This window comes from Poecilia reticulata, chromosome 14 (assembly GCF_904066995.2).
Source record: "Poecilia reticulata chromosome 14, P_reticulata-male-v2, whole genome shotgun sequence".
Lineage (NCBI taxonomy): Eukaryota > Metazoa > Chordata > Actinopteri > Cyprinodontiformes > Poeciliidae > Poecilia > Poecilia reticulata.
The window spans coordinates 1,625,247-1,651,840 of record NC_088843.1 but is presented as its reverse complement, the minus strand read 5'-3'; the positions used below and the strand labels follow the sequence as shown (position 1 = coordinate 1,651,840).

General features: G+C 41.9%; 2 protein-coding genes across 18 annotated transcripts in view; both read left to right on the top strand.

The window, feature by feature from the left end:
- The window catches only part of rapgef6 (Rap guanine nucleotide exchange factor (GEF) 6), a 147,813-nt gene extending 121,819 nt beyond the window's left edge, over window positions 1-25,994 (top strand). For 12 of the 17 annotated variants that reach the window (XM_008426850.3, XM_081615334.1, XM_008426862.3 and 9 more), the window contains 14 exons: window positions 1,011-1,251; window positions 6,941-7,108; window positions 7,229-7,444; window positions 9,197-9,408; window positions 10,302-10,425; window positions 11,604-11,627; window positions 13,478-13,698; window positions 14,983-15,156; window positions 15,239-15,385; window positions 15,699-15,818; window positions 17,838-18,093; window positions 19,708-20,255; window positions 21,077-21,406; window positions 22,249-25,994. In XM_008426850.3, coding sequence (XP_008425072.2) covers window positions 1,011-1,251; window positions 6,941-7,108; window positions 7,229-7,444; window positions 9,197-9,408; window positions 10,302-10,425; window positions 11,604-11,627; window positions 13,478-13,698; window positions 14,983-15,156; window positions 15,239-15,385; window positions 15,699-15,818; window positions 17,838-18,093; window positions 19,708-20,255; window positions 21,077-21,406; window positions 22,249-22,271 — 2,804 coding nt within the window. In that variant the 3' untranslated portion in view covers window positions 22,272-25,994. Of the gene's footprint in view, window positions 1-1,010; window positions 1,252-6,940; window positions 7,109-7,228; window positions 7,445-9,196; window positions 9,409-10,301; window positions 10,426-11,603; window positions 11,628-13,477; window positions 13,699-14,982; window positions 15,157-15,238; window positions 15,386-15,698; window positions 15,819-17,837; window positions 18,094-19,707; window positions 20,256-21,076; window positions 21,407-22,200 lie in introns of all 17 variants that reach the window. The other 5 variants (XM_008426867.3, XM_008426865.3, XM_008426857.3 and 2 more) reach the window with 3 other exon arrangements.
- On the top strand, window positions 15,825-17,687 carry LOC145554805 (uncharacterized). The gene is made up of 2 exons (XM_081615337.1): window positions 15,825-16,718; window positions 16,750-17,687. Exon 1 carries the CDS (start codon window positions 15,851-15,853, stop codon window positions 16,304-16,306), a length of 456 nt encoding a protein of 151 aa, XP_081471463.1. The 5' UTR covers window positions 15,825-15,850; the 3' UTR covers window positions 16,307-16,718; window positions 16,750-17,687.
- Window positions 25,995-26,594: the final 600 nt, after the last annotated feature.

Sequence of the window (26,594 nt, the reverse complement as noted above, 5' to 3'; positions counted from 1 at the left end):
TAATAATCAACCCAAACACAACTATTACTTAAAAAAATCAGTAAAACCAATATTTAAAGCTAATTATCCATCCATCCATCCATCCATTTTCTTCCACTTATCCGGGGTCGGGTCGCGGGGGCAGCAGCTTCAGAAGGGAGGCCCAGACTTCCCTCCACAGCCGCTTCTTCCAGCTCCTCCGGGGGAATCCCAAGGCGTTCCCAGGCCAGCCGAGAGACGTAATCCCTCCAGCGTGTCCTGGGTCTTCCCCGAGGCCTCCTCCGGGTGGGACGTGCCCGGAACACCTCACCAGGGAGGCGTCCAGGAGGCATCCTGACCAGATGCCCGAGCCTCAACTGGCTCCTCTCGACGTGGAGGAGCAGCGGCTCTACTCTGAGTCCCTCCCGGATGACCGAGCTTCTCTCTCTAAGGGAGAGCCCAGCCACCCTGCGGAGGAGGAAACCCATTTCGGCCGCTTGTATCCGTGATCTCGTTCTTTCGGTCATGACCCAAAGCTCATGACCATAGATGAGGGTGGGAACGTAGATCGACCGGTAAATCGAGAGCTTCGCTTTTTGGCTCAGCTCTCTCTTCACCACGACGGACCGGTACAGCGCCGCTTCACGGCAGACGCTGCCCCAATCCGCCTGTCGATCTCCCGCTCCCTTCTTCCCTCATTCGTGAACAAGATCCCCAGATACTTAAACTCCTCCACTTGAGGCATTTTCATGTCTAATTAAATAAATCTAATTACTTAACATGATATCTAACTTATTTAACATGGAATACAGAAAAAAACGACTTTTTGCCTACTATTGGTACAAAATGATGTAGATAAAATTGTCTTTAAAAAAGGCCGGTTGAGACCAAAACACCAAACTGAAGGCTTTGTATCCAGTTTAGTCAGAAAGAGAAAAGAGAGACAGACTTAGGTTTGAGTTAAACCTAAATATATAACACAACTTTGAGCATTTGTAAATACTTGTTGGAGCCTCATTGATTAATTTTCATGTCTAATTGCATCATCCCAGACATCCCAGACCAGGTAATCCGCGTGTTCAAGGCAGACCAGCAGAGCTGCTACATCATCATCAGCAAGGACACGACGGCCAAGGACGTCGTCACACACACCGTCAACGAGTTCAGCCTCCCGGCGCCGCCGGACACCTACTCCCTGTGCGAGGTGTCCGTCAGCCCAGAGGGGGTCATCAAGCAGCGCCGGCTTCCCGACCAGCTCTCCAAACTGGCCGACCGGATTCAGCTGAACGGCAGGTGAGCAAGCAGCACCTTCAAGCTGCTGTTGGTTGGGGTTTGTTCCCCAAAGCCAGCATGGTTCTGCTGGACTGTGGGGCATTTGTGCTTCTTCATAAGCCAGAAAGCAGTATGAAATTTTTATTAAAAAATGGTTTTTTTTTACATAGGACTGATTTAAGCATGGAAGTAAAGCCATGTCCAAACTGTTGAAAACGTTACTTCAGAAGATGGTCATCACTGCAAATAAATACTGATATTATAAATGTTGCTATTTTAAAAATTGTCAAATATTTCTGCTTTCTGATAGATTAATTTAGAAGGAACTTAATGTTAATAGTAAATTGTTGGATGATGCTGTAGATTTAAAATAAGTTCATATTTCTACCCACTCCTCTACTACTGTTCTTCTTTTGTTTGCTTCAGTTTTTAATTTATCTTCTTTGTGCGTCACAAGACTATGATTGACAGCACTAAGACCCGCCTCCTGGCTCTGATTGGTTGTTTCTAGTTAGAACTGGGAGCACTGGGAGAAAGCAGAGGAGTTGCATTGTTTTTCACAGGTTGTCTCTTAGCATACAGTTTCAGCAAATATGTAATAAAAATATTTTTATTAAAGTTACATTCTGCAGCTCTAATGGACGTGGAGACAAATCGGTCTGAGGAAATGACTTAAATCTTAATCCACAGTGAAAAGAAGGAAGGAGCTGGAAGCAAACCACAGACTTTCAGACTGCAGCCTTTTGAAAGCTTTCATGAATAACCAAAAGCAGATGTATGACATCAACAGTCAAGAGCTTTTTCTTCCTTTTTCTTGACGGATTATTTCTAGATTGGCTGAAATAGCAGAAGTTTAAACAGCCCGGTGTGATCTTACATTTAGAGGTCTCGTCTTGACCAAAGTATCATCCGTATCTTTCACACTGTGGCTCCAGACTTCACACAGTCTGCATGAGATTAGCTGCGTTAGGAAGCAGATCATGTCCCTCTGCTATGGTACAGATTAAATCCTTCCTGAGGAGGAAGGAGCTCTCGCTCCTCTTCCTGAGGACACCGGGTGATTTAGTTCATTCACTTAACTTTTTTTTTTTTTTTTTTGGCTGCACAGCATGAATACAAACTACTCAGGACTCCATCTGTTGAACTGAAACACAATCTGTAAGGAATAAAACAAATGTATCTCTTCTTTGTTCGTCTCAGGTTGACTTCACAACAGACACACTTATGTTCGCTGTGTTTATTCTAAAAAAAAAAGAGGAAATAAAATTCAATAAATAACCCTAAACAAACTACAAAACATTATCTCCCAATGAGCATTTAGCGACAAAATTACACATAAGTAAAATTAATAAAACATCAATAATAAGTTAACAAAATATACAAAACATGGGAAGATTACTCATGAAACACCATGTATGTGTAAATTTGTCTAAAATATGATACTTGTAAAGACAGAGCTCATCCTGATGCAGTTACAGATGGTAACAGGAAAAAGGGGGAGGAGCTAGTTACTGGTTGCTATGGTAACCACCAACTGTCAGCAAAAACAGAAGTTAAAACGCCAAAAAACAACTTCTGCACTGAACAACGTGAATGTGAAGGATAAACACGTTTTTACAAATTTTACGTCCATAATATTAAATAAAAACTAGGCCTGTCGCGATCAACGATAAATCAATTAATCGCACGATAAATTAAACCTGTCGACCTCATTTTTTAATTATCGGCTTTATCGTCTCTTCCAGCCTTTTTTCTTGCTGTTGATGACACTGAATGAAAAAAGGGTCAGCTCCGGTGCTCTCCAGTAACCACTTCCTTCCTCATTTCCTTAGTGTAATGTCCAGTTCACACGACACGAGTTGTCGACCCAATCAATGCTTTACTAGAATCTACCTGTGATGCATGTGGCTCAGCATAAAGTCCTGACTGAATGAAAATCATTATAACCTATTTATGTCACGTTAACGAAGAACAGCTGAAAACTTACCGGGTTTATCAACTGCGGTAGCAATTTGGCTCCAACTTCTTCCCTTGTCATTTCTATATTCTTTGCACGAAATGTTAAATAAATATTAATGTTTCCACATATCATCTCTGATGTCCGCTGGACTTCATGTTGCGCCGTGTCAGCTGTTTGGGATTCCCCTCCGTAATTTCCCCTCAGAAAGCAGGAGGAGAATCCGTGCTTTCTGATTGGCTACATGTCACATTCAGCTTTAAGCTCCAAGTCGGGAAAACCCCTGATTTAGATCGGAGCGGCTACGACGATCTACATCACACTACATGATGACCGGTTACGAATCACCAGCGACCATCTTAGATCGGCCAACGATCTAAGATTGCCATAAGGGAAAAATGGGGGCAAAAAATCATGTAGTATGAACTACTGCATCAGGTAGTGGGATGTGCCCGTTTTCTCTATTTAAATCTAGTGATTCCTGAAGGGAACAGTACACAGACTTCATAATCTGCACTCTTTTGGTTGAATGCAGTATTTATTTCCACTTTGGCTTTATGTTGTCTAGTTTTCATTCAAGTACGTTTTTTGTTAATGGAGACTGAGAATCCATTTTATTTTTGTTTTTGGTTGTTTTGTTTATTTAGTTGATCAGTTCCAGTGTTATGTGTTCTTTTGAACATAAAGTATCAATCTATGGCAGGAAATCACATGCATTATTATTTTGACATGATTTAATAATCAGTGTCAAAAGGTTTTGAAAAAATATTATCGTTTATCGCAATAAATTTTTAGACAATTAATCGTCCAGCAAAATTTGTTATCGTGACAGGCCTAATTAAAACCTTTTCTTTTGTCATAATCACAAATTTAAACTCCTGTTTTTCAGTAAGTCAGATAGGGCTGAAACGATTCCTCGAGTGATTCGAGTACCTTGATTATTAAAATTCCTCGAGGAAAATTGACCTGCCTCGAAGCTTCGTTAATTTATGTTTTATCATTTAGCGCACCGTGTTTCAGCCGGAACATTATTTGCGTTGCGCGGAGCTCTGACTTCCGCCTCTGAGTTGTTGACGGAAGCTACGTGTTAGCGGCATAACGTCCAATCTTCAAGTTCGGCCCGCGGGGATTTTACTGATTGGTGATAATTCCGGGTTTTCATCGTTTTTGTGGGACCAATAAACATCCTTAAAATGACCGGCGCGATGCCGGGAGTCCGGCAGCCTTTCTGCTCTGGAGCTGCTGGTTGAACGGCGGGAAGAAGCTGAGGAGGATTTCTACAGGTGAGCGGAGAGACTGAACACGGCGGGCGGCTGAGGGTTGATGCTTACAGGGTAAGAGCAGCTTTACGGACGAACCGCACAATAAACTTATATCATCCCGGTCTGAACAAACGGGAGGCGGAACATGGCTGGTAGATGAGTTTCTGAACGGAGGAGCCGTAAATATCCCGTGTTGCTCCCCCGGTCTACAAAAAAGTAACTGGTATGGAAGCTCAAATGTGGAAAAAATAGACTGATGTTGATATCCGATAGTAACACTGGTGTTATGGAAGATTTACCAATATTTTATTTCATAATTGTTTTTATCCGATTACTCGATTAATCGTAAGAAAAATCTATAGATTACTCGATTACTAAAATAATCGTTTACAACAGCCCTAAAGTCAGACCTTTTTCAGCTCACTGAAAGTCAGATTTGTTCTTCTTCTTGCGTCCTTTTCATCTGAAACCCAGCAGAAAAATTGAAGTGGAGCAGCAGATGCTGCTTCCTCCATTACTTTTTCACAGTTTTCCCGTCTCTCCTCCCCCCTCCTGTCGTTAGGGTCCCTCGTCGGTCCCCTCCCAACAAGGCTAGCATGAATTTTTCATCCTCTGTCAGGGCGGAGGCCTCTGCAGGCAGCATGGCATGTATGGAATTATTCATGCAGCCTCATGCAAACATTCCTAATACAATTAAGACTCTTCTCTTGTACAACAGCATATCGAAAGCTGTACATAAATTAAGAAAATACACATTACTTGTTTTTGAGAGAGCTTCAGTTATATGAAGAACGGGGAGCATTTATGGTTAACACAGGGGCTTCGGTGGTGTTTGTTGATGGTTTTGTAGCGTCAGCAGTGTGTGCGTTCACAGCCATCAGCAGAAGAAGTTCCCGTTTAGCAGAAACGTTTGGGAGCGTTGTGTCTCTACGTCTTTGTATCCGCCGTCCTGCAGACTCCAGCGCTCTGCTGCTGCTGATTGACAGCAGCTCAGGGAGTGGCAGGCTGAGCCAATAGCAGGCCTTCTGCACCCTGTCAGCCTGCATGGAAATGAAGTGAGGATGCCATCCTCACACACACACACACACACACACACACACACACACACACACACACGCTGAGTGTTTCCACTGGGTATTTCTCAAAGATTACGCTGATTCTGTTTATCTTTAATTTAGTCTTGTCTGCTGTCCTCATCCTTTCTTATCAAACCCTGCTCTCTTCTTTGTGTTTTCTTCATTGATCAAGTTCTTTTTTTATACACCTTTCCGAATATCTCCTCTACTTATCAGTTACATGGCATTAAATCAGCAAATTCACATCAATACCATAATCTTACATTGAAAATATTTGAAATAATCCAATTTATCAAGATTTTGAGGAACTTTTTATTAATAATTAGCAAATTATCCAGTTGGTAAGAACCCATATTAGACTAGTTACCACTAAGGGAAGTGAAAAACTGATAGAAAACGGCATCATGGAGCAGCATGCTGGGTTTATAAAACTCCATGGCAACCGTCACCTGCCATCTAAAGGCCAAATAATGGAAATACGTTCATCGCTACTGAGATTCAGCAAAACTAATACGGAGCATTTTGCCAACATACTTTTCAAGATGAATATGTAGAGAAACACCTTATGCTCTCTGAAAAGTACAGTAGAGTATCTGTGATGCTGTGGGCTTCCTTCCCTGTTTGTAAGAAAACGCTGCTGCAGTGAAATCTGATGCTTTAAGGCTTTTCAGACACTTTAGCTTGTGGCCACCAAGCTAAATGTTGCTCTGCTCTTTTTCTGTTGACCTTGTTTCACACCTTGTGTTTTATGAGCGAATTTAGCTCAGTCACAACACAAACTGTTGCTCTGCTTTCCAGCTTCTCTGTCAGCATTATCGTGCAATTTAGTGTCCAGTCTGTGCCAACACTTTACTGCTGGAGAGAGCCCACTCCAGGCCTTGAATCCTCAGAGGGTCTGCGTTCCAGGATGCCTGCATTACGGCTCCATTAGAGGGAAAGCACGAAGGTTTACATTTATAAACACAGCAGCATATAGTGGAAGAGTTGAGATGTCCTCCTGGTGAAGGCAGTAAATCAGGAGAGTCAAACTCAGTTTCATTTGATCAAAAGTCTGAATGTTCTTAAAGGGCCGGTTGTGACAGAATGTATTGATAAAACCCATTTAACTGTTAAAATATTAACAAACAGCAGTTCCTCCTGCATTTTATGATTGTTTTTGTGGTTTTTTGCGATCAAAACCACATAGTTTGGGTGCTAATTTAGAAATACTTGTAAGGAATTTTTATGGTATTTCCGCAAATGTATGATGTGAAAATGAGAAAATATTCTTCTATGTACTTTAAGCCCCAGAAAAGACTCAAGCTATTGAGCGTCATGCAGCTTGAGAAAGGGTAAAGAAAGACGGATTTGGAGAGTATTTTTCAGGTCAATGATCCTACCTCCCTGTGTTTCCGTCTCATTGCTGTTTCCTGCAGATATTACCTGAAGAACAACATGGAGACGGAGACGTTGTGTTCAGATGACGACGCTCAGGATCTCCTCAGAGAGAGTCAGATCTCCCTGCTGCAGCTCAGCACCATGGAGGTCGCCGCCCAGCTGTCGATGAGAGACTTTGAACTCTTCAGAAACATCGAGTCCACAGAGTAGGCACTTTGCGATTTATATACCTGTAATACTTTGACTGCCAAAAAGAAAGACGCATGGCAAAATGTAGAAATTGTTGGATCTCATACGTTGCTTTGTCTCCTTGTTCCTGTTGCTAGATATGTGGAGGACTTGTTCAAGCTGGACCTGTCTGCTGGGTGTACAAACCTGAAACAGTTTGAGGAGGTGATAAACCAGGAGACCTTCTGGGTGGCTACTGAGATCCTGAAAGAGCCAAACACCCTGAAGAGGATGAAGACCATCAAGCACTTCATCAAGATCGCTCTGCACTGCAGAGAGTGCAAGAACTTCAACTCTATGTTCGCCATCATCAGGTGGGTTCAGTCCGTCTGCTCACCAGCCTCAGCAGTTAGGCCCAATGAGACCTGCTGGCTGGATATGGATTGTTGTTTTAACTGGGAAACATCTGGTCCAGGGAAAAGACCACAACACTCTTCAGTGTGGAAGTTATTAGAGTGGGAAGAAGACTCAAAGTTAGATATTTCCAGTGTTTAAAAAGTAAGTCAGAGGAAACAAAACAAGTGAAAGAAGCTGTTCAATGGTAAACTTAGCTGCTTTGGTTGTTTCATCCCCTGTTAAAACAACCAACTGGCTCTTTTTCTGGGTATGATGAAAACCCAGAAAACTTTTTTCCTATGGTGGGAACTAATTGACCCAAAGCTGACCTCAGTAGATAACAGGAAGGCTGAAATAATTGTGAAAAAGAATGTTAGCCAGCTTCGCCAGGCAAACTTGATCATTTCTAAGGGAAGATGAATAATCTCCACTATCACACACACAGTGTGACGTCTCCTATTCTTCTACAGTAAAATACCACAAAGTCAAGGCTAGAAATAAATACTGTAAATACTGAAATCTGAATGAGATCGAAGCTTCACAAATACTGGAAATAAGCCACAAAATCACTTTAACTCCAGAGCAGCTTTCTGAAACGATGTTCTGGAGTAAAACACTGCTTAAGGTTATATCAAAACATCTAAATTACTTAACTTTCTGACTACTGAATGTTTTAATAATGTGTCAGGAGAATCAGGATTAACTCTCAGATTTATCTTTTAGGTGTTAAACTGTATCAGTAACGATCTGAGCTTGCAGCAGCTGCAGCTGAGCGTAACGATCCTTTGTTCACGGCTGTGAGAAACGCGGAGCAGAGGAGTCTGACCTCCATGTCCCCTCACTCTGCTGCTCACAGCAGGATCTCCTGGTGCATATGGCTCTCTGATGCTTAACCTGCCCGGTGACAGGGGCACATCTGCCACTGTGTGCAAGAAACAGGAAACACAACGTTCTCCTACCGACTCTGTCGCAGCCCGAAATATAAACCACGTTGGATTTTTACCTCAAGTTTCACTTTTCAATATCACAGAATAAAATGCATTTGGATTGTAGGAATGTTTATCACATTAAATTAGATATCAAGCAAATATTTTCAGAATCTGTAGTCCTGCTTATAAACACAGTGTTCAGATTTATCTTCCATAAAAACAAAGTATGGATCCAAACATGCTGAGGTATTTTTGTCAATTAATTTCTTATAGGAAGGATCCCACAATTCAGATTTAACCAAAAATGTTTAACTGGACCAATATCTAATAATTTAGTCGTATTTAAAACGTAGAAAGCACAAAAAAAAAGCGTCTTCTGAAGAAGAATATACCAGAATGTTGTTTTGCATTATTGCATCAGAATTATATTTTCTGCTTTGGATTCTTGGTGAACTGCTTTTTAAAAAAATCTTTTTATTGAGATAATTACAGTCCACAGTAATCCAGTTTCCTGGTGTGTTTTGTTGTGATTGATAACCGACTGCCTGGTAGAGGTGACCCACTTTACTAAATAAAAGAAAAATACAAAACACCCAAGATGAAATAAGTGTTGAAAAGTTTTTGTCACTTCATATATTTTGTCAGACAAAACACGAATTCATTAAAATGCACAAAAATTACAAAAGGTACAAAAACAGAGAGAGTAAAGTAAGAGAAAGAAGAACGCATAGCGTCTTAGTCAGCACCTCACCGTTGCCTCATTTCCGCCCTGCCTGCTCCTCTCCCCTCTCTCCTGCACAGCGGGCTGAACTTGGCACCGGTGGCTCGGCTGCGAAGCTCCTGGGAGAAATTGCCCAGTAAGTATGAGAAGCTCTTTGAAGACCTGCAGGACGTCTTCGACCCGTCCAGGAACATGGCCAAGTACCGCAACGTGCTGAGCAGCCAAAGCATGCAGCCGCCCATCATCCCGCTGTTTCCTGTGGTCAAGAAGGACCTCACCTTCCTGCACGAAGGTAGGGAAACTGGGTGACGTTTCTGTCTGGTTTAGCTGAAAGCAGACGTCTGTTGAAGGTTTCTATAATCTGTCACATTAAAAATACAAACTTTATCTTGTTTAACTAGGTTTTAGGCGATAGGCCAACATGAAGTGAGATATATTTATGATTGGGGGAAAAACCTGAAAAGTTTGTATCAACATTACCGTAAATTTGCACAGATTGGCTGGAGTTTGCAAAGCAGCCAATCCAGGAGCACCATTTGTTTTCCTTGGTGCTGATTGGCTGTAGGTATGAGCCAGAGTTTGGTAGCAACTAGTTACATTTACTTCAGAAACCTTTTAGAAAAAACAAATTTTATTAGAGTAATTTTATTATGAAGTGTCTCTACTCTCACTGGATTTTCCACCCCCTGTGCAGAAGAGCCAGGACAGTTTCCTTTGGGCACTTTGGTGCAAATATCAGGTTTATTTTGTGTTTATGCTATTAAAATAGGACGTTATACAGAGTTAGCTCCAGCTAAATAAACAAAACAAGGTTTAAAAGTGATTTTGCTCCATTACTGTCTCTGTGCAGCATAAAGTCAAACTTGTTTCTACTTCCCCATCGTATATATTTGTAAACTACCAGGTCAAAGCCAGGTTAGAAAAACTTTCACTGTCTGGCATTTTCTGCTAAAACAGAAAGTTTCCTTAATTGTGAAAGTTTCAAAAATAAATACTGCCTTCCAAAAAAAAAAAATGTTAAGAACAGGAACCTTGATCTCCTGCAACAATGACCAGAGATTCTCTTTTCTTTTACGTTTCAAGAGTCCCAGAATATGAATGTTTCATAAAACGCTGACAGCTCACTGCGAGTTAAATTGGTGTGTGTGTGTGTGTGTGCGCGTACGCTCGCCTGTTTCCTCCCAGGCAACGACTCCAACGTTGACGGCCTTGTGAACTTTGAGAAGCTGCGGATGATCGCGAAGGAGATCAGACATGTGGTGCGGATGACCTCGGCCAACATGGACCCCGCCCTCATGTTCAGACAGAGGTTAGCTGCCATTTATTCATCATCCTTCTGTTTCTTCTTTTTATTCTGCTTCAGTGTTGTTGTTGTTGGGGCCAGTTTTCAGATCTTAAGAGCGATTTAGGTGAGTCAGATTTTATCAATCTGTTGATTTACAGAAATAATTAGCCAAACTGCAGGTTTTATTGAAAATCTAGAGATTCCTGCAAAGCTGCTTTATGTAACTTTTACAAAAAGATGTTTTTACATAATCTGTGAAAAGATCCTTTTTCACTGATTATGAACTACTATTGCTGTAACAACCAATCACAGCAAGGGGGCGGGTTTTAGCGCCGTCAATCAACCTCATGTGCGGATTGCCAAATATGCTAATCGAGAAACAACTCATCGTTACCAAAAAACTGTTTATCATAGAGCAAGGGATGGAAGGAGAGGATTGATTGACAGCGCTAAGACCCGCCTCCTGGCTCTGATTGGTTGTTGCTAGTTAGCACTTAGAGAAATAATAGGAGCTCCGTTTTTCCAGACTCATATCCTGTCACAACATAGTGAAAAAGTTACGTCCTGCAGCTTTCAGCTTGTTTATCTTTAAACCGGCTCTTCCTCCTGTTTACCATCAGATTGGAGGAAAAATGCTCAGAGTGGTGAAGGTAGATGTTAGTTTACTTCTGAAGCCTAAAAACAAAAACATGTTGGCAAAAAGGGAAGCACGGCTACCATACATCATCCAGCCAACCTGGATCCCTCAGCTGGGGGATCAGGCCACGCTCAGCGTCTCGTCCAATCAATTCCCTTCGCTTCCTTCCCTGGTCATGTTTGGGTTGCAGTTGTTAATCTGAAATGCAGTTTGGAAGTGGAGGTGGAATTGATGACAGCTGCTGCGTGTAGCTGGAATCACTCAGTTTGTCTGTCACAGTCTGTCACTGCCGTGGTGCATGACTGCCCCCTGCAGGCACCCCCGTCTTACTACACGTTCAGGAAGTCCTGTCAATACATTCTGTGAATTAAAACATTAAAACTCACTTTTTGGGCTGATGAGGGGAGAAATGTCCCACATGTGGTGTCCTCCCATCTCCGGTCATTTCCTGTTTGTTTGTGGTGGCATGAAGTCTACATAAGTCCTCGTCTCCTCCTCCACTCCTCCCCGAGTCGTTAAACTTGTCTTTAAGTCACGCTTCAATCTTCACGCCTCTTGCTTGCAGGAAGAAGAGGTGGAAGAGTTTAGGGTAAGTCGTGGCCCGGTTTCCAGTTTTTAACCCAGTTCCAGTCTGGACCGGCTGAAATTTTGTCCCCCCTGCATAAAACTCTGCATGTGTCCCTTTTTTCTGTGTGTCTGTGTGATTAACCTCCCATTTGCATTGGCAGTGCTCATCCACATGAATCCATTGATCACCCATTGATTATCTGCCATGTTCATAAGAAGTCACATAGTAGCTTGTAATGGTGCTTTATGATGCATAACTGGCTGCATATTCTAATGCAGCCATATCTTCCTCACATTACTGCAAACCCTGAAATGTGCCGTTTGTTGAAGATGTCAGACATTAGGTCAGTGTTTTATTCTGAAAATCTTGTCCTGGAGTTCGACCTTACAGGCGTATTCAAAGTTCTTGTTCACATGTTTCACGTTAGAGCCATAAAATTCATTTTATTTTATTTGAATTTAATTGGATATACATAAAATCTCCAAATATGGTTTATAAATTCATTTTTATAAATTTCTCTTATCCTCCAAACTTCTTATTTTAAAATTAACTACAAATTGATGTTCACTAATGTTTTCCATCCAATCTCACTGAGATTTTGTCATTTCTACAAAAAAAATGGACAAAATTTTTAGTTTCTAGACATCAAAACCCAGAAGATGTGCTGCTGGAATTAAACTCATATCAGTAATTATTGATTAGTTTTTTGTTTTGAATATCTGAAATAATGCCAGTCTGGTGGCTTGACGAACTTTCCTCTGTTACCCAGAGTTTTCTCTACACACCATTTTTTATTTTTAAGCTGTTATAAGGAACGGAGGGGAAACCTGAAACTGCTGCTGCGCAAGTTACTCAACAGACTGTTGCTAGGTAACCAAAAGTTACTCAACAGACTGTTGCTAGGTAACCAAAAGTTACTCAACAAGTTGTTGCTAGGTAACCAAAAGTTACTCAACAGACTGTTGCTAGGTAACCAAAAGTTACTCAACAAGTTGTTGCTAGGTAACCAAAAGTTACTCAACAAGATGTTGCTAGGTAACCAAAAGTTACTCAACAAGATGTTGCTAGGTAACCAAAAGTTACTCAACAAGATGTTGCTAGGTAACCAAAAGTTACTCAACAAGTTGTTGCTAGGTAACCAAAGAGTGAGTGAGTTGCTAGTTGCTTATTGTATATTTGATCAAGCGTGTTATCTACTGATATTGATCGATATTTTTACTGATTTATTGTCCCGTATTAGGTTTAATACAAATATGCGACACAGTTTTTAGACTTTATTTGTGAATAAGTAATTTTCCATCATATTCACAATTTGAAGTTGTTTTGCCCAAAATGAAACTCATTAGATAGAAACTCCTAGTTTGGAAAATGTGGAAAATCTTGATGTTTCTCATCTCCACATCAGCAAATGAGTCTCCAAAGCAGATCCTCTGCCGCCGGCTGTTGGTAAAAATGGAAAATAAAAATAAACAGTTTCAGCATTTGCAAATACTATTTGACTCTGGTTTGCGTTTGCATCTCCACATCTGCATCTCCACGTTGAGTATTCTGCATCCTGTGTCTCCTAACCCTTTTTGCCTCCATCGGACAGAATGTCCCGCTGTTCTGCACTGTCAGCATGGCCCATAAGGGGGCGCTGCCTCTCTCCCCGGTTGCATGGTCCCGTTTTAAAATGCTGTGCTGCAAAACAGATTTTCAGATTTTACTGAAGTCTTTTTCTGTTTACCCTGAGTGGTTTTATGATTTTGCCTCTTTCTTTTCTGCCTCTCTTTTTCTTCACTTCCTTTATCCTCTGAATCCTCTCCAATCTAAATCTGTTTCCATTCATTTTCTTTCCTCTCCGTCTCCAATGTCTCTTCTTCCTCTGTCAGGTCTCTGAGTCAAGGCAGCACCAACTCCAACATCCTGGACGTTCAGGGTGGAGCCCATAAGAAGCGCGTGCGCCGCAGCTCCCTCCTGAACGCCAAGAAGCTTTACGAAGACGCCCAGATGGCCAGGAAGGTGAAGCAGTACCTGTCCAACCTGACGGTGGAGACGGATGAGGACAAACACCAAATCATGTCCCTGCAGTGTGAGCCGTCTTACAACACATGTGAGTTAAACAGCAGTCAGACTGTTTCAAACTAAAAGTTTCTACATTACTAGTAGAAACTATGGAGGACCAAACTTGACGTAATTAGTAATAATTCATTTTTAATTCACTAAAAATTAATGCATTAATAATTTACTTATTATTAATTGCTGACTAATGTAAAATAATTCAATTAATTGTATTATTAATTAATTAAAAATAACAAATTAATTATTTTAGTTGATTTTAATGTATTTTATATGCATTGTGGTTAAAATTTTTTTTTGGTTTTTACTTTTCCTTATACAAACATTTTCTCAGAATATACTTTTTTTTTCTTAAACATGTTTTGTTCACTCTCTATATTAGAGATGCATGTATAATGAAAAGACAAAAAAATATATCTGCTTTTATTTTTTGTTTCTGATTCTAGTCTGAAGTTTTGTGTTTTGTCTCGGTAAACAGAAACTTAAATAAAAACAGTTTCGTATCTCAAGATGAATCAGTCTGAACCTAAAACTCGACTGTTTCCCAGAAAATTAAATATATTTTGATTGGCCGTTGCCTGGTTTTGTAATAGGCTGCACAGTGGTGCAGTTGGTAGAGCTGTTGCCTTGCAGCAAGAAGGTTCTGGGTTCGATTCCCGGCCCCGGTCTTTCTGCATGGAGTCTCCATGTTCTCCCTGTGCATGGTGGGTTTTCTCCAGGTACTCCGGTTTCCTCCCACAGTCCAAAAAACATGACTGTCAGGTTAATTGGCCTCTCCAAATTGCCCCTAGGTGTGAGTGTGTGTGTGCATGGTTGTGTGTCTCTGTGTTGCCCTGCGACAGACTGGTGACCTGTCCAGGGTGACCCCGCCTCTCGCCCGAAATGTTAGCTGGAGATGGGCACCAGCAACCCTCCCGACCCCATTAAGGGACAAGGGTGCAAGAAAATGGATGGATGGATGGATGGATGGTTTTGTAGTATTCACTCACGCTGCCCCCTAGCAGGTTTCCTCAACAATGACATGACAACACAATCTGCATTTAATGGTGCAGCTGGTAAACATGTCTAAAAATTTAGCTCTAAACCAGATAAACATGAATATGTTTTTATTTACCACAGTTCAAGTTTCTGAATTATTTCTGAATTACTGACTGCGGATAAAGAAATGTTGGTTTGTTTCACATCATATAAAAACCCCAGAGAAACAGGAAGTTATGGATTAAAAATAGAGTTAATTGTAAGTTTTGCTCTAGAAACTGGTTGCAGTGTGTGACAGAGTTTGTAAATGCACATTTCCATTAACTGTCTTTGTTTTCAGTGGGTAAAAACCTGAGCGAGCGGCGGGCGAACAAGTCGGACATGTCTCCGGTGTCCCTCAGGGCGACGCTACCCTCAGGGAAAACTCAGAACAGGGTGTCACAAGTCCTGCAGGTCCAGGTGCCTCTGAACCCTCTGAGGAAGAAGAGCACCGCCAAGGACTTCGGCACCTCCAGTGAGTTCCCTCCGCTAAACTTTACCGGTTCTTCTTGCTTCACACATTTTGTCTTCATGATCTTATTTTTTCTTTCCGCTAGACTCAAATTCTCCGCAGGTGGTGAAGAAACCTTCAGCGAACTCGTCGGATGAGTGGAGCGCCAAGAGGCCGTCTGATGACACCGTTTCCATCGTGTCGTCGCTCCACTCCAGCCCCACAGTGTCGCCTCAGGGCTCGCCACGCAAAGGTACGCAACACACATTCATTCCTCCAATGACTCTGGAAAATGTGGTTACACTTCATTTAAACGCTGACATGACAAACACGAAGGAGTCTTTGTGGATATATACGTCTGTTGTCATGAAGTATTTGGTAAATAATGACACTTTTATTGCAAAGTAGATACTTTTAATGGACTTTTAGTGAAACTTTCCATTAAAAGTGTCATTATTTACCATGTCATATCAACTCCTTCATGTTCATACCAGGTGTTATTTACAGTATCAAACTGCAAAAACACTAAATCTTCTCCTTTCCGTATCTTTCTTTTCTTCTGCCAGTGGGCGGCGCCGCAAAATCACAGAACTCCAGCCAGATGAACTTATCGGGATCCTCGTCGTCGCTGACCAGCGACGCCAGTACAAAGACGGGCACCATCAGTCTGCGCAGCTACGGCATAGGTGGGGCCCTTCTCCACAAGAGGATCCTGCAGATGACCAGTCAGCATAGCCGAGAGAGCAGCAGGAACAGAGAGGGACAGGCTGAGGACGAGGCAGAGGCAGGTCAGGAAGGACCGAGGAGAGGAAGATCCAGGCAGCAGAGGAAACCGGAGGCAGAGGCAGGGCAGGCGTTACCCAGGAGATCAGGAACCCCAGAGACGCAGAGGGAGAACCTCCCGGCTCACTGCGGGTCTCCTCCTCCTCCTCACGCTGGTGTCAGGACACCCATCAGGGCCAGACTGCTGTCTCCTTTCAGGGTGCTGAGAGAGAGGAGTCAGTCCAGAGAGAGGCCGCTGCCAAAGAGCGAGGAAGCTTCTGGAGAGACTCCGTTCTCCTCGGCTCAGCAGGAGGTCGAAGGACAGACAGAGCAGAGGGTCAGGAGATCGGTCAGCCCCAACCCGTTCCTCTGGCTGTGCCGAGACCGACACAGCAGGAGGAAAACCATCTGAGACGTCCTAGACGGACAGCGCCAGGAGATTAGAGTTGCAGGATGCCTCCCTCCAAAAGTTTCATAGAAATGATGTAGCAGACAGAATGAGAGATTCAGCAACGAGGCAGAAAACGATTCCACACTGCAAAAACACAAAATCTCACCAAGTATTTCTGTCTGGTTTTTAGCACAAATATTTTAATACACTTGAAATAAAACTTTTCAGCAAGAAATAAAAGCTTGTTTTTTAAGTTCCATTGGCAAATAATTTTATTGGTAACATGGAAACATGTTGTAAGTGAAATAACCTGCCAATGTAAATAGAATTTGGTTGCTCGGTAACGAGCTGAGCTAGGCTGGGGTTGCTAGGTAACGGGCTGGGCTAGGCTGGGGTTGCTCGGTAACGGGCTGAGCTAGGCTGGGGTTGCTCGGTAATGGGCTGAGCTAGGCAGGGGTTGCTAGGTAACGGGCTGGGCTAGGCTGGGGTTGCTCGGTAACGGGCTGAGCTAGGCTGGGGTTGCTCGGTAACGGGCTGAGCTAGGCTGGGGTTGCTCGGTAATGGGCTGAGCTAGGCAGGGGTTGCTAGGTAACGGGCTGGGCTAGGCTGGGGTTGCTCGGTAACGGGCTGAGCTAGGCTGGGGTTGCTCGGTAACGGGCTGGGCTTGGCTGGGGTTGCTAGGTAACGGGCTGGGCTAGGCTGGGGTTGCTCGGTAACGGGCTGAGCTAGGCTGGGGTTGCTCGGTAACGGGCTGAGCTAGGCTGGGGTTGCTCGGTAACGGGCTGAGCTAGGCTGGGGTTGCTCGGTAACGGGCTGGGCTTGGCTGGGGATGCTAGGTAACGGGCTGGGCTAGGCTGGGGTTGCTCGGTAACGGGCTGAGCTAGGCTGGGGTTGCTCGGTAACGGGCTGAGCTAGGCTGGGGTTGCTAGGTAACGGCACAGTTCTCTTTGTGGAATAAACTGCCAGTGGAACTAGAACTTTTTCACCAATATTAAGGAATTACTGACTCTAAACAAAGTCATATTTCTTGCTGAAAAGTTGCTTGTCTGTTAGTTTTGTCTTATTTCAAGTTCACAGAGATATTTTCTCTAGAAAGTAGACCATAAATATTTGGTAAGATTTTGTGTTTCTGCCGTGTGTGGTCCATTCACTGATCAGAAAAGATTGCATTTGAGTTTTTTAAAGTGTGGCTGGTCTCCAGCCGGTTTGTCGTTTCTTCTTCGGTTAATGTTGAAGCGTTAACGCTGCCATGAACAGAAAAACATTCACCGCCAAGCAGACTTTTAGAAACAAACTTTGACAAAGCGAGATTCGTCTCAGGTTTGTATGTGGCGATCAGTTTGTTCATTCATGTGTGTTACTGAGTTCTGCAGGTTCTTGTGATAAAAAGTTCAAACTCTGACTTCAAATTGTTTCACAATCATTTAAATGACACGGTTTGTGTTAGGTGGGTTAATGGAGGTTTGGTGGAACTGCAGGTACAGAACAAACATCTTTCTCGGTTGTTGATTCGCCCCCCAGTCGTTTCATCCTGAATGTCCTCCGTCTTCAGGTTGTCCCCTCCTCCCTTCTGCCAAATCGGACAACCTGTCGGACTCCAGTCACAGCGAGATCTCGTCCCGCTCCAGTATCTGCTCCGTGGACTCGGCGCAGGCCTCCGGACCGGACGACCGCTGTAACCGGGCCGGTTCCGGTACGGCTGCCACCGTTGCTGTCAATGCTACGGCCGCGACGGCTGCTGTGGTCGCTGAGGGCACAGCGGCATTAAATGCACACTTAACTGCTGATTACAGCCAGCCCAGCACAAGGTAATTGGCTCCAGTTCAGTTCGTTTTATCTAATCTGTCTGCTTAATTATCTGAGGGGGGAAGGAGCTCGTTAAATGGAAGCCATGATGAGATGAACGGGATTTAGATTTTAGAGGAATCCCGTCAGGGTTTAGGCCTCATCCAGAAAACAGGACATGTAATAGAATAATGGGTTTTTATATCGTGATAAAGCTTTTAGTAATCAAATGCAGGGCTGTGTTTTATATCCTTTGGACCTTTTGACATTTTTCCATATTACAGCAGAAAGTTTGGACTTTACATAAAGTAGCTTTTATACTCATTCATGTTAGTTTGTAAGTTTGCTCTCTTTTGTTTTTACAAAATATATTAAAGCCTCTGTGAACAACAGTAATCACATTTTTTCCCCTGTATTGTTTTATTATGTTTTTTAGATCTGGGCTTTGACTGGACCGTTCTAACATTGGTGTTTTTTTATTGAGACCCCAGCATTGTAGCTCTTTCTGTATATTTCAGGTTGTTATCCTGGTTGCCAGGTTTTCTTCCACAATAGCCTTGTATTTACCTCCATCTAAACTTTGTCCTTATTCAAGATGAACATTCCCATAGCATGACCCCCCCACCACCGTGCTGTTGGCAGCTCAGGGTTAGCTTGTAGCCACAGATACTTGCCGTTTTCTCTCTCCAGCCCAATGAGGAGCTCAGGAAAGAAGAAATTATCTGTTGCTCATCTTTTATTAGGGATATTATAGAAAGCCAGGCTGAATTTTCCTGATTACTCAAATAAAATTGCAATAAAAACATTGAGGTTAGCAGATATAACTTTTAAAAAATGTAGAAAATAGATTTGAACTAAACTCAACTTTTTGACTCCTTCTCTATTCACCTCAAACTTTTGCACAAATCATCCACCTATTGACCATCTGCTGCTTTTCGCCTGTTTTCTTCCCCCAGCTGCTTCCATTTACACCCATCCTCATTAAAATCTCCAAGAACTGGAAGTCATAAAAAATAACACCTGTTTATTAGCTTCCCCGTGTTTTACTGCTCTCCTCTCTGCTGCTTCTGTCCAGGACAAAGTGTCGGCTTTTTAATCTGGCTGAGTAAACAACAACGCTTCTTTATTGTCTGTCCATAATCAGGCCTATCTGTCTCATAAAGACAACACTGAAATATCTACCTCTCTGGTATTATATTAGCTTGGCAGCCTTGCTTTGTAGCATCGGCCTGTTTTATGAAATACGGCTCGGTTTCATTGACTGTCTGGTTTGTCCTGTAAAATACAGTCAGTGAATCAAACAGCCGGATCTTTTCCCTACGTTATTTATCACGGAGGACAGATTTCTGTTTGGTCAAATGTCTCTTTAGTCAATTATGTTTTATCCTTCAGCCATTTCCACCTGTTGCCTTCGCCAACAGAGGCTGATGTGCGTCTTTTATCAGCTGGTAACCAGAACTCCCAGTTTCATCAAATTGGTTTCAATGAGTCATTTAAATGTAATTTTTGAGATTAGCAGAAAAACGATGAGCTTTTTTCAATCTTTGTAAATGTGGAATATTGTCTGTGATGTTGTTATCCAGGTATTAAAAATGTAATGTGACGTGAAACATTTCATCTCTTCTCCTGCCTTTCAGCTCTTCAGTCGTGGCTCGAGGAGGACATGCAGCGCGACCTTTCACCTCCTCCCTCTCCACGGAGGAGCTGACCCCGGACCACGCCTCCCTGTCCCTGGACTCGGTGGTGGACAGCGGTCGCGGCAGCTGGACTTCCTGTTCCTCCAACTCTCACGAATCCTTCCAAATCCTCCCCGCCTCGTCCTGCCGGCCCTGGGACCACGGCATCCACGGCCACCCGCTCTCCCTCCCCCACACGCACCTGAGCGGCTTCAAACTCCCGCCGCTGGGCCGGACGATGGCCGAGGCGGACGCCGCCAGGCCCTCGTGGGCCGGCGACACCGCCGCCGGCCGCCTCGCCAGAGACTCCAGCTCAGATCTGAGCGTTGCGGCGCGGGAGAGCCGGACGTCGTCGGGCTCCCTGTCGGATAACTACGAGGGGAATTACGGAACGATAAAGCGGCGAAACGCCTCGGAGCTTCCTTCCTCGCCGGCCAACGAGGAAGGAGGGCAAAGCGCAGACGCCTCGTACAAAACGGTGACGTCGAGCACAGAGAAGGGCCTGATAGGTGAGGGATCAGGATGAACGCAGCCGAGCAGCGCTCACGCTCACCTCCTCTCCTGCATGCGTGTCCGTCTGTCCAGGAGGAAAATCAAAACGAGCAGAAAAGATTTATTTATAGAAGAAAATTAAATATATGTATTAGCCAGTAGGCTGATTTGATTATTTTTTATTAAATCTACATCACCCGTTTCAGCTTAGGGATTTGTTTATGCACTGCTGTCATCCATCTTATTAGTTTTATGTTTTTTTATTAAAGGGCAGTATTATTTTTCTGAGTTTTTCATCATGTTACAATGTTTTTACTTCATCAAAAACAAACCTGGAGTGTTGCTTTGATTCTTTCATGAACGTTTGAGAAATCCTTTAGTCTCCATGACAACCAGTCAGCTGTTCAAAACGCCTGGGTGGACTTAGCCCCGCCTTCAAGGCGAAGCTCCGCCTCAGAGCTGCAGCTTCCAAACTTCTGGGCACTCAGATCCTTCAGACTAGCCAGCAGCGATTAGCAGACGCCTGGAGGAGCTGCTGGCTAAAGCGTCGTTAATAGAGGAGCTTCCTGACAAAGACCAGGAGTTTTTAAAGAGACAGAGGCCCGATTTTAATTTCATAAACATCATACTTGATACATGTAGCATTTTTATAACTACAGTTGACGCAGTTACTCGATCGCGCTGGGAAACATAATACTGCCCCTTTAATTTCCCGTGTTTTGCATGTTGTGTTCATGAAGTTTATTTAATTTTTCCATTTTTCCCCCTTTTGTTTTCTGTACATCACATCCTTCTTTTCCTCCATCCTCCCATTATTTCCACCTTCACATCCATCCAGTGTACTGTGTCACGTCCCCCACTAAGGATGAGCGTTACCGAGCTCCCCCTCCCACCCCTCCAGGCTACCAGGGTCTGGCTCTGGGCGACCTCGGGGTCGCAGACGGAGTAGGCGGCGGGCCGGGGTCTCCCGCCCCCCGACCTCCTCACCTCAGACCTCCAGACTACAGCGTGGCCTTGCAGAGGAGCAAGCTCCTGCAGAGCCCCGGCGCGGCCAGCGGGCTGGCCGAGGCGCGGAGGCTTCACCTCCGAACGGCCAGCCCCATTCAGGGCCAGTCCAGACCGCCCAGCGTCGTCCCCCCAGCGCAGGACCTGGCTGACAGCGAGGACGGTACGTCACAACCAGGACACCATCATCTGTTATTCCTCCAAACTTTAAACTTGAGTGGAAGCAACAACTGAGAACCAGTTCACTTCTCTAAATGTAAAAATAAAATGGATTAAAACGTCAAACACTGTTGCATTACTGTTTAATTCAATAAGTGACAATATTGTTGATTTGAAACCATTTCCAAGTGATATATTAATAATTAATGCAGTTTTATCAGGAACAATAAATAAAAAGGAAATTAAAACAATACACACCTGAAACTATGAATAAAAGATCCTGTTATCACTGGAAATAAATTCAATTGAGCCCAAAAGAAAAAGGAAATCAGACGCGTTTCTTCTAATACAGCAAAATTTACTGCTGCGAATTAGAACCATTGTAGAGGAAAAAAGTAAGAAAATTACAAGGAAATTTGATAGAAAAAAATAAAAAAATTTAGACTAATATCAAACAATTTCTACCAAAAAATTCAGATTTTCAAATGAAAATCTAGAATATTTCTGAGAAACTTTCAGTTTTTGGTGGAACTTTCCCTCATTTTTCCGATCGACGGCGGCCCAATCACAAAGTCTTAAAAACCCCTTTCAGCATTAAAAATAAAAACAATACTTCAAAAAATGAAAAATGCAGAAAACACAAACATCAGATCGGCAATACGTCGTATCGGATATACAGATATCGGGCCACTTTGTTTGTTTTTCATGTTTATCCAAACTAATTTAAATATTCCTGTATTTTTCACCGCCTGCTGAATAATTGATGGTTTTGTTTGTTTGTTTGCTTCTTTGTTTCAGATTTGCACTAAAAAAAAGTGAAATGTTGTCCCATCTCCTCTGTTCCAGATGAACAGGTGTCGGCGGTGTGAACTCAGCAGCCGGGGGTCATCGTGTGACCTCTGACCTTTTATGGACCCGTTTCACAAATCAGAGATTTTAGAGACTTTTTTAAAAAAGAGAGCTTATGAACAAAGCTGGAAGAGGCGATCGCATCGCAGGAGACGGACTTTTAGAAGGACAGAGACGATATTTATGACGTACCTCCATTCGCTCTCCAGGCTCACTCATCTGCACGTTTTGTCGTCTTTGCTTTAACTTGACGTTTTGCTTTAATCGGCTGGATTTGCAAACGTGAACTCCTCCTTGGTTTCATTCTTTTTAACTTGAATTTAAATTATGAAGATCCACAGCTCTCAAAACAGATGATGCTGAGAGTTTTAAGTGTTTTAAGTTTTTTTTTTCTTTTGCGTTCCCTCACAATGAATTAGCAAAACCACTGGTCTGTTTCACATACAGTCACAAATTTACATTCTGAACTATTTGGTGCATAAATCTGATTGAAAATCGATTTATTAGCTGCATGTTTACATTTGTTTGTATCTGAGATGTGGCTGCACATGGAAACGACCCTTTGTTAACATTTCGGACGACAAACAAAAAAATCAATCAAACCTGTCAGGTGTCTTTAAAATAAGTAAATAGTTTGAAAAGAGAGCTTTTGTATTTTACTCGTCTGTTTGGTGGATTTCGATCCTGAAAAAAAGATACAAACTTCAGATATTTCAAAAACGAGATACTAGGGATGTGCTGTGGTTCAGCACAACCCACATATGGAGGCCTTAGTCCTCAACGCAGCTGTCACAGGTTCGATTCCCAGCCTTTGCTGCATGTCTTCCCCGTCTCTCGTTACCCACTTTTCAAATAAAAGCCACTAGAGCCCAAAAAAAAAACGAGATACTAACGAGCAGAAACCTTAAAACAGCAGAAAGACTTTCAGTATTCAGTTACGCTGACTAGTAAATTATTGAGGGGAACGCAAAAGAAGAAAAAAAAATACATAGATTTCTAATCGTTAAAACCTAAAAAGCACTGATGAATATTTTTCAAAAGGTGGAAAAAGAGAAAACTCCCGGAAATCCCTGGTGTCTGCGTAGCACTTCCCGTCCCGTCCGGACACTTTGCGTCACTTCGCCTGGTTGTGTCGCTGCTTCCTGTAAAACCTGGATTAAACTCGGTTTTAATGAGCTGAAGAACAAATGCCTCGCTGCCTCCTGTAGAGTAAAAAACCTTCGATTTACTGCAGGCGCTGTAAAAAAAACAATAAATTAACACACACACACACACACACACCAGAACCAACAGGACAGTGTTTACGTGGCGGCGTCTGCGTTTTGCTTGCAGTGTTTACTGGTCGTCTGCGAGTTACGAGCTGCAGAGAGTTCAGTTGTAAATTTGTTTATAATGCAGCATTATTTTTTGCTGACGCAGCATTATTTTGTAGCTCTTCTCACTCAGACGAGGTGCAACAAAGACGGTCTGCCTGGCTTACGTCTCCCAAAATACTTGTGTTTTGTAAAATATTTAAAGAAAACGCTTGAAGATCTGTTTTGAAAGCAGGAGCAGATTTGTACAGAAATGAATTTTTTTTTTTTAGTTTTTAACTGGAATCTTTCTCCCTCCGTATCTGTTCTGTTTGCTTCCTGTAATTTGTTTTTGCCACACAAAGACTTGAAATGATCACTGCTGATATATGTAAGTATATATAGATACTCACGGCAGTTATATAAATTTGTACATATATATTTTTGCTGTTCCTTTGCCATAATTTAATGTAAACTGAGTCTGTATAAATGTGCAGAGAGGATATTTTTGAATATTTTTGTTGAAAGCTAAAGGAATTGGTTTTGATTTTTGTCCTTTTTTTGACGTGTTCTCCCCGTTTTGATGCTTCGTTTGCTGCAACTTTGGATCTTTGAGTGTAATTGCTGCTGAGTTTTGGGAGGATGTAGCAGAGTGTGTGTGTGTGTGTGTGTGTGTGTGTGTGTGTGTGTGTGTGTCTGCGTGTTGGGATCAGAACAGGTCTTCTTTTTTATTTCTTTGCTGCTCACATATTTCCAACTCAAAACTTGTGTAGTTGCAGTTCTGCTTTGAAGGCTCCTGCCTCTGAACGAGGCGACTTCATGCAAACTCGACGCTGAAAGGAGCTTTTTGTTGAGCTGAAGAGAAAAATCCTCGCTCTAATTCCACATTCAGCTAAACATAAAACTTTCTTCCTGCCTGCTCTCTCTGCTTGCCTGGAAGCTTTTATTTTGGCATTCACCTCCTGGTGTTTCGTCTTTAATGTCACTTTGACGTTTTGCACAACTCCTTTACTCGTATTCTTAAACTGAAATCAGTGTTACAGAAATTACAGAATTTTGTGCAAAGTTTTTCAGATTTCTTTTGAAAGAGAGAAATAATTAAAACAGTCGCTGTTAAAGTATTGATAGTATTCTAAAATAAAACAGTAAATAAGTGAACTAGCTTTGCAAAAACATGTAAATCTTTACGTCTCGATTTCCAAAGAGCCGCCAAATTTCCCAAATCCAGCTTGTTCCACTGCAGGTAGGATTAAAGTTCGAACGAATAAAGAAAACAACTCTGATCTTCTTGAACCTGCACTGCAAAAACACAAAATCTTACCAAGTATTTTAGTCTAGCTTCTAGTGCAAATATAGCAAAGGACTTGAAATAAGACAAAACTAACTTACAAGTAACTTTTCAGCAAAATATAAGAGCTTGTTTTAAATTTAAAAAATACTTAATATTGATTAAAATACTCAAGTTGCATTAGCAGATAAATTCACTGATAACTAACATTTTTCTCATAGCATAAGTGAAATAATATGGAGGAATAATTGACTCAAAATTATATATCTTGCTGGAAGTTTACTTTTGAGTTACTTTTTTCTTAAGATATTTGCACTAAAAAAACAGACTAAAATTACTTGGTAAGAAGTAGTGTTTTTGCAGTGTGCTTTTTGATTGAAGCCCTGCTCTCTCTCGCTCTCCTGCAGCCAGGAGGATCTGCAGTGAGTTTAAAAAGCTCCATGCTGATGCTGCCTTTAATCTTCATTCATTCAGCAATGGTCTACACTTTGAATTTAAATCGATCAAACAACCATTTTCTCTTTGTGTCTCTGGAGTTTTATTGAATCTTTGAGCTGAAAAATTGATTTTTACTTCAGTAAAGTTTTATTTTTCTGTTTTTCCCCTTTTTTTTATTTTAATCCATGCATTCTTAGAACTCAAAAATGCTAATTAGTGTTTTATCAAAAGCCCCAGCTTTATTGTTTCCTCTCTAAAAAACACGATTGTGTTTCTTTGAAAATAAAATGAGAAAAACAACAATTCCCTCACCTCAGAATATAATTTAGCCCTTTGTCGTTTGTTTCTTTGTTTCCTGGAACGCAATAAGAGAGATGTGGATGTGTGTGCGTGTGTGTGTGTGTGTTTGTGTAAACGTCTTCTGGCATTACAGCAGAAATGCACAATAAGCTTAAATGTGGAGAGTGAGCTGCACAATCTTGTACAAACAGGTATTAACTCGGTCTGTGGCTAAACGTTAGCTTCCCGTCTCACACCTATAGATGTTGTAACTTATGTCTTTTAGAAAGACAAACATGAATTTAGCTTGTACGCTTTTTATGTATTTTTTACAAGTGATTGTAAATAGTTGTTATATTTTTGTTTAAAAGAATGTTTAAAAATTAACTTTTATTTCTCGGAGTCTACTGATATTAATTTGGACTATGAATAAAATGTTAAACTGACAGTTGGTGTCTTTATTATTATTATTATTATTATTATTATTATTATTATTATTATTATTATTTATGTTTTGAGAACCATTAAGGTTTAATTAAAATTGTTTCTGCAGCTAAATTTGACCTCAGAAGGCAGAAGTTTGGAGCTGAAAACTAAATATAATCAGAATTTTTTTTTAAAAAAAGATCTACAGTTCCTATAAAATTTATATTGCAATAATTTAATGTTACATATTTTTTTAAAAAAATCAGTTTTCACTCTTACATGTTTTTGATCCCACTGATTTCTGTTTATTCAAACTGAATTTGATGTTTATTTCTTGATGTTTTTATCTCAATAATAAACGTGTCAAACTCAAGGCCCGGGGGCCAAATCTGGCCCGTCGCAGCTTTTTATGTGGCCCTCTAGACTCTAAAAGGACACATAAGCAGAACCATCAAGATAACTGTGTGCCTGAATGTCATTTTATCAATCAAATCAAATCAGTTTTTATCTATTTACTGCCAAATTACATAAATCAGTCCCTTCTGTTTCCTGCGAATTATTCACACAAAATCAACAAATCCCTGAACTTTTTCACTCCAATACATAACTGTGATTTTTCT

What these genes read in the sequence shown, in the direction of transcription:
- LOC145554805 (XM_081615337.1), top strand. Translation starts at nt 15,851, where the DNA reads ATGACCAGTCAGCATAGCCGAGAGAGCAGCAGGAACAGAGAGGGACAG.